We start from the raw sequence: 13,509 nt of genomic DNA, 5'->3' as shown, positions 1-13,509 counted from the left end.
GTGTTATAGTCTTCTGTTGCCTAGTCCCCTTCTGTTGTATGAATATGCCACATCTCTCCACTCAGCACACCTCTGGAATGGTTTTATTTTATAACTTCTATAAACAATGTTATGAATATTCATGCACGTTTCAGCTTAGACATTTCATTTTTCTTGAGTATAAAGACAGATATGGAACTTCCAGGCAAGATAATAAGTATGTTTAGCCATTTGAGAAAATAAAACATTATCTTTCACAGTATCTGTACCATTTTCTCTTCCCACTTGCCATGTACAGAGTTCATATTTCTCCACATCTTTGTCAATTTTAACTATATACTTACATGTTCCTGGTTAGTATGAAGTAGAAATTTACTGTACTTTTGATTTGCACTTCTTTGAAAGTTAACAATGCTGAACTTTTTTTTTCTTGTGTTTATTGGCCATTTGTAGATTATTTTAGAAAATATTCTATTGAGGTTTTTTTTTTGAGGGGCAGTGGAGGGTCGAGACAGGGTTTCTCTGTGTAGCTCTGGCTGTTCTAGAACTCACTGTATAAACCAGATGGGCCTCAAACTCAAAGAGATCTACTTGCCTCTGACACCTGAGCCCTGGGTTAAAGGTGTGCGCTACCACTACCCAACTGAGATTCTTTACTTGCTTAATAAATGAACTATTCATCTTTTTATACTGAAACTGAAAGCTTTTGAATATTTTATTATACAAATGTTTATGTATCTATCTACCTATTTAAGTCTATGGGGTGTATATAGGTCAGAGGTCAACATCCAGTGTCTTACTCTATTGTTCTCCATTTCCTTTTAGGATGAGCTCTTTCACTAAGCTTGTGGCTCACCAACTGGCCAGAATGGCTGGCCAGTGAGTCCTAGAATGTTCCTATCTCCATCCCTTTGTGCTTGGATTACATCACCATGCCGGGCTTTTTGCATGGGTGGTAGGGATCTGAACTCAACAGGCAATCACCCACGGAGCCATCCCTAGCCCCTCAATAGATGCTTCAATTTTCATCTCCTATTTTCAAGGTTATCTTCTGATTTTCTTGATGCCCTTTTCAGCATGAGGGTTGAGAGCTCACCTATTCTTTATCACCTTGCTTATGGTGTCATACTTAAGACTAAGTCTTTAAGGTAAGCTCTATTTTCTTTTCCTGTCAAAAATCATGGTTCAATCTAGAAAGTCAGGTACTGAATATACTCTATGGAAGACAGCATGAAAAGCACTCTAGTGATAAAGCTGGTCTACTTTAAAAAACATGCTGAAAAATATATCTAAAAACCAGAAATCATGTATCGGGCAACAGTAGTATACGTAAAGTATTAAAAAAAAAAAAAAAAAAAAACAAAAAAAAAACCCAAAAAACTCTGAAAACTCAATTTTCAAATAAATAAAACAAAAAACAAAGATGGTTTCAAAATGCAAAAAGGACCTAAACAGACATTTCCCTAAAGATATAAATGGCCAACTGGGCTATTCAAAGATATTCTACTTCCTTAAACCATGCAAAGAATGCCCATAAGAGCCACATAAATCATAGTACCTGAGAGAGCGAAGGAGAGTTATGAGTTAGACAGAGGCTAGCCTGGGCTACACATCAGACTACAGTCCTCACATTTACTGGGATGGCTGTCACCACAGAGACAGACCAAGTGCTAGCCTCATACACACCTAGTGGAATGGAAACTGTTAACAGCAGCTTTGGAAAACAGTATGGTATTTCCTCAGCTGCTGAATGTGGAGTTGACCTACAATCCAACAAATCTACTTATAATTGTATACTCAGATGCAAACAAAAGTTCATACGGAAGTCTGTATGTGATGCTCACAGTAGTAGTGTTCATGACAGAAGAATAAGCCAATATTTATCAACTAGTCAATGGATAAAAGGTGGTATATTCCTATTTTTAAGTATTATTAGGCAATATAAAAGAATGAAGTACGGACAGCGAGTACCATATGGGTAACTCTTGAATATATTGTGCTAAGAGGAAGGTTACATAAGACTAAATATTATATGTTTCTATTTGTATTACACATGCAGAATCAAGGAACCTCTACAGAGACGGAAAGAGGGTCAGTGGTGGCCTAGACCAAGGGAAAGAAATCTGGAGGAGTGGCTGCTGAAGGGGACAGCATTTCTGTCTAGACTGCCTAGAGTTCTGGAACTGACAGTGAAGACCCTGTGAACACTCTCAAGCCTACAGAACGTAACTGTACCTGGGCAAAGCTGATCACACAACTATCTTGATAAAATTATCCTTTGCTTATATAAAAGTAGGTAGTCATTTTATGTGTATGATTCAAATAAGATATTTGACAGGCTAAAAATAAGTAACTGTGTACTTGGAAAGTAATTTCTAACCGATAAAAAAACATAATGTAAATCTTCTACATGCAGTTTTTCCCTCAATAAAAAAAATAGCTGGGATGTAAAGTAAATAAATTAATGAATGAATGACTTTTTTCATTCAAAATCATTCAAAAGGGAGAATAAATGATGGCTACCTCTTTCAGCTTCATCTGAAACAGAAAACCATGCTGCAATAAAAATTGAGTGCTCTAGGCTGAGAAGCTGAGGGTGAAGGAGGCCTCATGAATGACTTGCAGGGCTCATTTATTTTCAGGAGCTGTAACTTTAAAACATGTAGCACCCTTCCCCCTTGCCAGGGAGCACAAACCCCTAGGCTAGGTCAGCATCTTACTCCTCTTTGTCCTGAGACTGCAGGCTGCTCAGTGAAGATTGGGTACTTGCAAACCACATGACCTCATGAATGCTATCTTATCACCTCACAGGTTCCTCACACTGACCACAACTTAAATCAGACAGGCAGCAGAGTCTGTGACACGTACACTGGTAGACATTTCCAGCTGTTCTGTTTGTGGGGAGAGAAAATCTGACTATCTCATGTCAACTGCATCTGTGAGATACTGTTTATGAAAAGCACATGATTCACTGCTTTAAACCTCTAGCCAAGTTAAAACTTCGTGCTTTAGTAAATCTGAGAGCCAGTAGTTCATTTTTTAGCAAAGTTCCTTTAACTGATACTCAGCAAATGTTCCTAATTTGGAAAAAAAAAAGCTAGCACTATATTATTTATTTTTTAAAAGTAACATAAAAATTAAGTTGCTTGCTAGGTGTGGAGGTGTATGTCTTTAATCTTAGTACTGAAGGAGCAGGTTGCCCTAAATTCAAGCCAGCCTGGTCTAACACACTTGATCTAAAGGGAAAACAAGGGAGCCTGGATGGCCTGGCCTCGGGGCCTCACTGTGATCTCCACTACTTTTGTGCTCCTCCCTGGTCGCTTCTGTGAGCGCTTGCCCTAACTATCTTCTCGCACATATGCCTCTCTACCTGAAACATACCATGCTGTCCTTTCCCTGGCTACTTTCTACTCCTCGTCTAGTATACAGCATAGGCAGCCTCAGAGTGGAGGAGTGTGTGTATGATACGGGTGTGGGGTACCACGTGTGCAAAGAGGCCAGAAGAGGACATCAGTGTCCTGTTTTATCACCCTCTACCTTATTCCTTTAAGAGAGGATCTCTCTCTCTCTCAGCAACAGACACAACTGCCTCCACCCTCAGAATACATAACCACACCTGTTTTGTTTTGTTTTGTTTTGTTTTGTTAAAGAATGTGGGTGTTGGGTTCCAAACCCAGGTCCTCCAGCTTCAGAAGCACATGCCCCCAACATTAAGTCACCTCTCCAGCCACACTGGAGATTCTCTGACATGCTTCTGGGCCTGCTGCCATGTGCTTGGACCACAGCACCGCCATACTGCCTGCTTTCTTTCCAGTTCCAACTTCCTGTTCCAATCTCAGGATGGAAAGAGCCTTAAGAACCATTTACTGTGACTGCTGTAGGATCATACACTGAGGCAGCATCTAAGGCAAGTTTGGGAACTGACCGCTGCTCAAGTGTTCACTAACTGGATGGATAGATAAAATGAGCTGGCACTTTAAGGACACAGGATCAGTGTCAAAGATAGCTAAAACACAAGCCTCTTGACTCTGAGTCCACAGTTCTAAAGATGAGTTCTCTAATCATCTCTAGCACAACGGAGAACAAAAACTAAACTAAAACAACCCCCCTCTTCACACGCACACAGATATACAGATATACAGACAGACAGACAGACAGACAGACAGACAGCACAAATCCAGAATTGCTGTTGAAAACCAAATAAACTGAATGAGCACCAAACATCTCCTCCACCTCTGCTTTAACAGTGTGTCTGGGAGAACTGTCATAACAGTCAACGGGAAAAGCAGAAGTTAGACAAAGAATGGGAACAACCAGCTTTTAAATATAAGACATTATTAAAACATGAGTTTTCATGCAGGGGGGCACTTGAGGAAGACTGGGTTTACAGTGTGAGCGATTTTCACTACTCCTACCGAGCTGAGCCTCAAACATCCTGCAAATGTCACTGCAGATGTTGGCTCTGTAATCAAGGTGAGAGTGCACATGCAACGGACATGCTTTCAGATGCTAGCGAGTCCCTGTTTCCTATGGAATATCTAAGAGTCACTGCATGGTCTCCTCAGAAACACTGGAGGGCTCTCCCACCCCCCACTCCATCTGCTAAGAAGTGTAATAGAGAACCACAGAGTTCACCATAAGTTTCTTAACTTTTCTGACAGTTTTTTACATTTTCTACAAAAATATGGACTGCCGTGTGCGTTTTATTTTTCATAACCTACGTGGTCTTCTGTTTGTTCATTTGTTTTTTGAGACAGGTTCATTCTGTAGCCCGTGCTGGTCTGGTACTTTCAGCAATCCTGCCTCAGTCTCAAATGCTAAGATTACAACTGTAGGCTGCTATGTATGCTACACCTACCCACTTTCTAAGTGACATGCCTCAGTTGTCTCTTCTCTCTCTCTCTCTCCTCCCACTCCCCTCTGGAGACAGGATCTTATTCTGTAATCCAGGAGCTTCAGACTCCCAGTAATCCTACTGCCTCAGCCTTCTAAGCTCTGGGTTTATAAATCATCACACTGTCTTACACTGCAGTTCTGTCACAGATACTTTTTAGGACCATCTCTTAAGACAGTTACTGACCAACACTAACAACCACTGCTTTATATACACTTTAGTATAAATATTCCCATGGAATGCAAACTGCTATTTAGATGCTCACAAACTAAGAATGACAAACTAATGAGGGTCACGGGGAAAAATGTACATGCAGGGGTAGGAAGACTGTATGTGCAGAGGTAGGGGGAGACCCAATACTGGAAACAGCTTGGGAGAATTACCATTGTCCAAATATGGGACAATGTGAACTCAAAAAAAGTGGCTACAATCATGAGTTCCTATCACAGTGGAAGACTCTCAAGAGTAAGCAGACTTACAAAGCTGACTGAGACTCTTCTCACCGCTGACTTCCACTCAGGTTGACGCTAAACCTCACAGGGAATATAAACAGCCAAGGACAGTAATAAAGTAGGGGCTGTGGTCTCTCCTTCCTCAACCCAACTTCACTTGCTCTGCTCTGTGACCAGGGTGGCTTGTTTTGAAGATGTTTATTTGACTTTAAGTCTTTGTATCAGGTCCAAACCTGGAGCTCTCTGAACCAGCCACTTGCTCAGATTTCATCCTAGAGATTTCCTTAAATGTTGTTTAGGTTATCTTACTATTTTATATATATATATAAGAGTTTTGTATGCACATATGTATGTGCACCATGTGCATACCAGGTGCTTTCAAATGTCAGAAGAGGGTTTCCGATCCCCTGAGGCTGAAGTTACATGTGGGAGTTGGGAATTGAACCCAGGTCCTTGGAAAGAACAGCTAGTGTTCTCAATGCCTGAGTCATCTCTCCAGACCTAGAAATCCTTGGCAAATTTGGATATTCCCAAGAGATCTTCTTGTTTCCCTAAGTTTTAGCACCTTTCTTTATTTTTCGACTTTAAATTTTTCCTTTAAGCGATTTTTAGACCATCTTAGCACCTCCTATCAGACCTATTTTTTAAACTTCTTATGAATTAACTCCAGTTTCTAATTAGATCAATACTACAGATACACATACTTTATTAACAAATTAAAAGTACCTGTTACCTACAGCACAAATGAGACACACAAACACATATAACTGGGCAGACCTTCTCATACAATAGAGCATAAGCCTGAAAAAAATATTTTATAAGTCTACACAAGCAGGGCAGCTTGTGTACAATTATAGTTTTTCTCTGAATGTGGTAAATTATATTTTTTTGAGTCAGAGAATGAGCAGACAGATATACAGCCCTGTATGTAAGAAAAATGAATAGAACATTAAGAAATTTGGCCACCAATTAAATTATGAATTCTCCATACAGAATATATTTAATATATTTAATATAATTTAACTAAATTATCTAAGTCACCTGCAGCTACACTTGTATTTGCTGTTAAGTCACAGGTATGTATGAATTATGGTGGCTATCTTCATCTACTTCTGTTTCCAGAAGTATCAGATTTGGCTAGAAAACAGGTTGCCTTTGTCCAGCAATTCCCCTCATCTTCAGAATTTTAGGACACCTCACTAGAGACTGAGGCATCTGCAAGATCACTTAAACAACTTCCCTGTTTTGGATGAAATGAAAATCCAAAATCTGTAGAAGAAAGAAAGGGAAAGAACAGAAGGTGAAACTAGGTCCACTCACTGGATACTGTGTTCTGAGAGAGGTGATTCACTTTAATTCACACAGGGAACGTTTTGTATGTTAATAACATGAATGCTAACAACATGTCCAACCACGCACATCCTCAGGTGTACAGCAGGGAAGGGATGCTGTAGAGCAACTCTTTTGCAGGAACATTAATTTGGTCTCATATACTAACAGTTGTATAATTATGAGTAAGTTCCTTAATTCTTGGGCCTTAACGTCTTCACATAGCTAACGAAACAAAATGAAATGCTTCATAAATGTTAAAAACCACATCAGGCCTAAAAATATATGAATCTTAAATCTTGGCTTTAAATACTGTTATAGCTTGGGTCATCTGTGTTCCCCAGAGGTCCGTGTACTAAAGGTTTGGTCTCCAGGCTGGCACTAACAGAAGGTTTTGCATTTCTATGAAACGGTGCTAGACTGAAGATGTAGCAATGACACAGTGCTTGCTTAGTATCCGTAATGCCTCTCTTCCCCCCCCCCCCCCCCACCTCGCTCATGAACAAACGAGGGAAGAGAGACTGAGAAGAGTGGGGGATGAGACAGCACATCTAAGAGCAGCAAGTGCTTAAGAATTTCACTGTGGGAGTGTCCCTAAAGTTATCCTAAATGTGGTACCCTGGCATTCCTGGCCTCAAGATGAGGAATTTTGTCCCATCACACATTGCTGCCATGATGTGGTGCCTTAGCAAGACCCCAAAGAACTAACCAGTCATTGACCACAACCTACAGATCTGTTGAGCTAAAATGAATGTTCTTTCTTTACAAGTTCATTGTCTTTAGGCTGAGTGGCTTGAGTATTTTAGAGTTATGGGTAGAATGCAGTGGGAGAACACTTACTACTAAACACAAGGCCAGGTGAAGACAAATAGGAACATAAAAACAAGCATTGTAACAATATATTATTCTAAATAAAAATTATACTTGGTACAATAAACAGTTTAGTGTCTGTGTGTGTGTATGCACATATAGTAAGATTTATAAGCCACAATAGCCATTTAAGGATCTTAAGGTAACTTTGACAGGTGTACAAACATGACTGTTCACTCTCTTCAGGGCACTGTTTAGTCCTAAAAAAAAACCCTACTTGCTCTGAGGCTAGTGTGAGCTCCTACTTGGTACACTGACTCACTGAAAGAAAGGTTATTTTAAGGGTATACTTCCTAATCAGAAGCTGCTACACTGGGAAAACAAATATTTTTCTACTGTAAAAACAAATCACAACCCATAACTTAAACATTAAAATGTTCATACAAATCAAAAATTGACCAACATCAGCAGCCATCAGTACAAACAAAAAACCTTTTTATTAAAAAGTCCTTATTTCTGTTTCTAGACCTGCAGTTTGAAGATAAAGATGTGATTCTATTCTTGGCTACTCCTTAATAAACAAGAGAACAAACATTCTTGGGGCCCTGCCATATCTAAAAGGATACTAAGTCTTAGAGAAGAAACAGCAGAGAAGAAGCAGTTAAAGAAAGGAAAGGTGAAGTCTAGCAAGATGGCCCCTGGGTAAAGAAGCATGCCGTGCATCCTTGTATGTATTTGTGTGTGTGTGTGTGTGTGCTTATAGTGCAGATGTCCTCAGAGGCCAGAAGAGGATGTCACGTCCTGTCAGGTGGTGAGTAAACCAATGTGGGTAGTGGGAACTGAGCCCCTGCTCTCTGAAGAGTGGCAAGTGCTCTTAACAACAGTTCCCCCAGCCCCTTACTATTCATTTGTAAACAAATATAAGAGAATGGAAATATCAGAAAATGAAACATTGTGTCAAAGTACAAAGGTATACTTGTCATCTGATTCTAAAGGATTTTTTAATTTTAAAATTTCCATGTTAGTAACAAAATGAGTGTGCCTATTAAAATTATATTACATATTGTGCATTAAAAATCTTTTGGTGGATATTTAATCACATCTTTAGCTCAGGTGCACATGGATATCAGAATTTTAAAAGAAATGCTTAACACATTTTCAAAGCAATTTCAGGAAAGGCTTTGTTTGATTTCCTTTATTCATTCAAATTTATAACTGCCTACTAAGTTTATAGAAACAATAAAAGATTCCTGTGACATATGGTGGTCTAAGTTAAAAAATGAAAAACCTGTCTCTCTTGGACATCTGCAACATGTTCCAGGGAGAAATGTCACAGCTCATGTGCCAATGGCCATTCTTAAGAATTCAGGTATGAGAGCTAATGTCTATATAGGATTACAGGGAGAGCAAGTGAACTGGATGGGTCAAGCACAGCTGCCTGTATACACCTGGAAAATATGTAGCACTTTTCTGCCTCAGTTTCCATATCCATGCAGCCAAGAATGGTACCACAATGAAGGAGGGGTTGTCCAAGATCAGCCACCTGACACAGTACTCAATAAATATAAACCATCACTACACTACAGACCATTAATTATCTAGCCACTCAGACACTCAACCTGCTTCATCAGGCCAACAGTGAGACGGGGTCACAGCTATAACACGTATAGTGCTCTATCTGCAGAAGATGAATGTGCCAAGTTTCTCTTGAGATGTCCCTTCAATAAGTACACAGATCGGCTAACAAACTGTTAGCAGTTACATGTTCATCTACAGCATTAATACTTAAATAAAAATTTCAAATTGAAAGCCAAAGATTTAGCAAATTCTAGCATATAAATGTTACCAAGGTCAGGTTGACCTTGGTTATCTTTTTTAAACTGTGAACTGCTATACCAAAGAATGCAAATAGAAAGTAAAAGTGTTTCAGTACTTAATCCCCTCAGAAATATAACAGAACTGGACAATGGTAATTATAGCAGTAATTTAAAAATATGTATATATTATTTATGAGTAAGCACATGTGCTTGTGATGAGTTTATGCACATCATCGATGTGTGGGTGTCCTAGAACTGAAGTTAAAGCCAGCTCTAAGCTGTCTGACATAGGTACTGGAAACTGAACCTTAGTCCTCTACAGGAACAGTAAGTACTCTTAGCCACTGAGTCAGCTCTCTAACCTCTACAGTAGTCATTTCTTTGGTAAGTCTACTCTTGTCTTTAAAGGTTTACTTTATATATGTGCAGTACATATGTGTCTATCTGTGTGTGCACATGTATGCAGGTACTCAGTAGCCAGAAGAGGACATGGAGCCCTGGAGCTGGAATTACAATCAGTTGTGAGTCTTTGAAACTCAGGTCTTTGGCAAAGAGCAGCAAACATTCTTACCCACTGAGCCATTTATTCAGTCTGCCATGCAGTCAGACTATTTCAACCAGTATCTTGGTTTAAACTTCACTGCTGTTTAGCCTGTTTTGTGATAAACTAAAACAAGCATATGAATTAATCTACTTGGGAAACAGTGAAAAAGCATCTCCAACTGATTACCTGAAATGACTTCATCCTGTGCTCTACAGACTTTCTAGCTTAAAAGGCTCATCAGAACCCTTCTCCTCAGCCTACCCTCCTTTGTGAAGACTCAGTCACATTAACTCTTTACTGAGGTTCTGTCTCCACTGAGCTCCTTCCATGTTCTCAGGTCCAGTTCTGTGCCTCTGTATGTGGTCCCAGCTGTACTATCATTTTCCATGGACCATAACGTCTATCAGGAGCCTTCTTAAGCCCAGGATTTGGGCTATTCTGAACTGTATCTCATCACAAACTTAGAGTCTTTAATTTGGATCTAGCTCTTTAACAGAAGATTTTACTCTGAAGGTTAGTTTTCTCTTTAAGTTTATATAAGAAACTGCTTTCAAAGTCATTAATATAGAGACATACACATCTTACACATGCATACATAGTGAGTGGTGCACACCTATAATCCCAGTGTCCAGAGGCTGAAGCAAAAGGATTGAAAGTTTGAAATCAGATTAGATGACAAAGCAAGATTCTGCCTTCCAAAATAGATCAATCGATCGGTTACTCAATCAATCAATCAACCAATGCATTAAAGCTAAATCTCATGTGAATAATTTCCTATCTGTCTTGATGAGAACAACTTTTCTGGTTTTTGGTTTTGGTTGTTTTTAGATACTGCATGTGACAAGCAAAATTAATGCCTGTTGATTAATTAGGCTAGTATTAGAAATACAATCAATTTATATATAATTTTTAATCCAATAATATTAGTTTTTTATACTTTATGTTTTTTAATCCAAAAATATTAGTTTTCTTATACTTTATGGGAAATTGCTTCATTTTAGTCAGAATTTCTTAACATTCTCTGATCACAAGGAGAAGTTCCCATGGGGAGGACTTATACCACATGGACAGAGATGAAACACAAGCTATTTGTTTAATACATACTAATAGGCAAAAATTATACATACGACCTGCCCCCTCAAATGTTATAATGGGTAATAAAACTAATATTATTATAATACTAATTAATTATTTATAATAATTCTAATATATAATATTAATACAATATTGATACTATCATATTATATTAATTATACTAATATTGATAGGAATGTTCCTATGCCAAAGAAAACTGAAGTGACCTACATGTAAACCTGTCCAATTTGTTGAAGTTTTGCTTTGTCCTCACAGGGAATTCACTCTTAGACTAACTCCCTCAGGAAGTTATTTCACCAACATTCAGCCCTCAACTGAAGGATGTCAGACCAGGAAAGGGCAATGTCCACACTTGTTCCTTTGAGGTTTAGATTCATCTAGTGGCAAAGGAGTTCTCTTTCTTCTTTATTCTTTACAGAAAATCAAGTTTATACTATCCTTTCAAATGTCATTACTGTGAATAAACATTATTTTACTAAGATTCAAAATAAGACACATAGTTTTACCTGTATTGCTGAATATGTACCATGAGAGAACAGTAAAGAACAGGAAGTGATTTAAGCTGCACCAACAAACTGGTTCTCTCCCATCATGAGAGATTAGTTTAAGTAATTTAAATAAGCATAAAAGCTAGTAAAATTCTGACAAATTTCATTGGCTAAATGTCAGACATTCTAGGTGCCAGTTTATAAAGCATTCAAATACTAAGAAATCTGTTTAACTGATGATATTAGGCAAGTATCCTTTTTTGCAATCTCAGTAAGAACACTGTGATGGGGAAAGGAGGCCAGAGGGAAAGGACACCCCCACCCCAATGGCAACACCACAGATCCAGTCAGTTAGGTGTAGGGAAAGGAAGCCAGAGGGAAAAGACTCCCCTCCCCCAACCCCCCACTCAGTGGCAGCACCACAAATCTAGTCAGGTAGGTGTAAGGAAAAGTTTAATATAACCAAAGTATATTTAAGACTCAGACAACCACCAAGTGTTTTCAGATAACAATAAAAAATAAGATATATGTCAGAGATTGACCATTTTAAGTAATTATTAAAAGTTTAGAGAAGACAAAAATCTTACTATGAGCACAAAAATCTTTGCTTATAAAAGCAATCTTCTAAGGTGCTCTTAACGATAATCATGAATTCACAGAAACATTTAGCATGAAAAGGTCAGTAATAATGTGTTACATCAAGAGAGGAAGGAAGGAAGAAATATGTGAAGACCAACATTTATCACTCACCTCATGAGTCAGCTCTGCTATCTGGTCCTTCAGTTCCCTAATGTACTGGTTAGAGTCAGACCTGTTAAGCTGTCCTTGGAGCTTGCCCTCTTCTTTCTGTTTTGTGACAATACAACAAAGCAAAATCAGTGGGCAAGTTTTACACCATGAGCTAAGATATTTTAAGACCTAGGGCAGCAGTTCAGTTAGCTGAATTCTGAACAAATCTATTCTTCCACTGGGAAGGAATTCAAAATGAATAAAACTGAGTGTTTCTCAGTGTTTATCATGTGGCTAATGGGTGTTGACAAGCCACACATCTTATAAAATAACCCTTGAGAAAATCTTAAAATTAATTATCAAACAGATTCTCTGATGGCAAAATTACTCTGAAATTTCAAGGACATTTATATAATCATTTTCTCAGGCAGTTGTTTTTCTACCAACCATCAAAGCCAGTTCCTAGTCAAAAAACTCCCAACTGGAGTTCAAATTATACCTGAAATCTTTTGCAGAAACAGAAAAAGTTCTCCAATTCTAGAAAGGGAAACTTACCTGTGATGCTCCTGTTACATTTGCTCAGAATGTACACTGGGAATCCTAGATAGAGCTGATTTCTAAAGCACTGCAGGGGCTGAAGAGACATAAACTCACTTGGAAGCTATAAGCTGACATCAAATTGCACACAAATAAGGTAATTAACTCAAGATAAGCTCTTAGACTGTGGGAAAGAAGGTGAAAACCACAGAAAGACCTTGGGTTTGAGGGCCTGGAGAATAAGCAGCAATGTTAACTTACACCCACTCTCTCCTAGGGGGACATTAGCAATGGAGAAACTATTTAGGCAAAATAGGGGTCAGTCAGTCTGTTTAAAACAACTGAGTCCAGAGATGTTTCATCCAAATGTGGGTCTGGCTTAAATATAAACTTGCCAGAGCAGATGTGTTTTTTGGAGGAAAGATAGCACTGATGAAAATATGGACATCTGAAGATTTTCCAATAAAAAAGGTGAAGGGATGCAGACATGGCTCAGTGGTTAAGAGCACTTTTTGTTGCAGAGGATTAGGGTTCAGTTCTTAACACACACACTGTAGCTTATAACCTCCATAACTCCAGATCCAGGAAATCTGACATTCTCTCTGATCTCCACAGGTAGCAAGCAAACATGTGGTCTACATAAACACACAGAGGCAAAACACTCATAAAATAAAAATAAACATATCTAAAACAAATTTTTAAATTAAAAAAATGGAAGGATTTTAATGAAAAAAGAAAGCCATCTTGTGTATGAACTCTCCCCCAAAACCAACGAAATCCCTAAATAAATGACAAAAAAAAACAAAGGTTGAAGACAAACCCTGATCAGTGGTGC

General features: G+C 38.5%; 1 protein-coding gene across 5 annotated transcripts in view; it reads right to left on the bottom strand.

The window, feature by feature from the left end:
* The window catches only part of Evi5 (ecotropic viral integration site 5), a 155,091-nt gene that overhangs the window by 16,079 nt on the left and 125,503 nt on the right, over positions 1-13,509 (bottom strand). For all 5 annotated transcript variants that reach the window (XM_034508411.2, XM_034508407.2, XM_076937789.1 and 2 more), the window contains one exon: positions 12,159-12,254. In XM_034508411.2, the coding sequence (XP_034364302.2) occupies positions 12,159-12,254 (96 nt within the window). The remainder of the gene's footprint in view (positions 1-12,158; positions 12,255-13,509) is intronic.

This window comes from Arvicanthis niloticus, chromosome 7, assembly GCF_011762505.2.
Source record: "Arvicanthis niloticus isolate mArvNil1 chromosome 7, mArvNil1.pat.X, whole genome shotgun sequence".
Classification (NCBI taxonomy): domain Eukaryota; kingdom Metazoa; phylum Chordata; class Mammalia; order Rodentia; family Muridae; genus Arvicanthis; species Arvicanthis niloticus.
The sequence above is the reverse complement of the archived record's forward strand: the minus strand, read 5'-3'. Positions and strand labels throughout refer to the sequence as shown.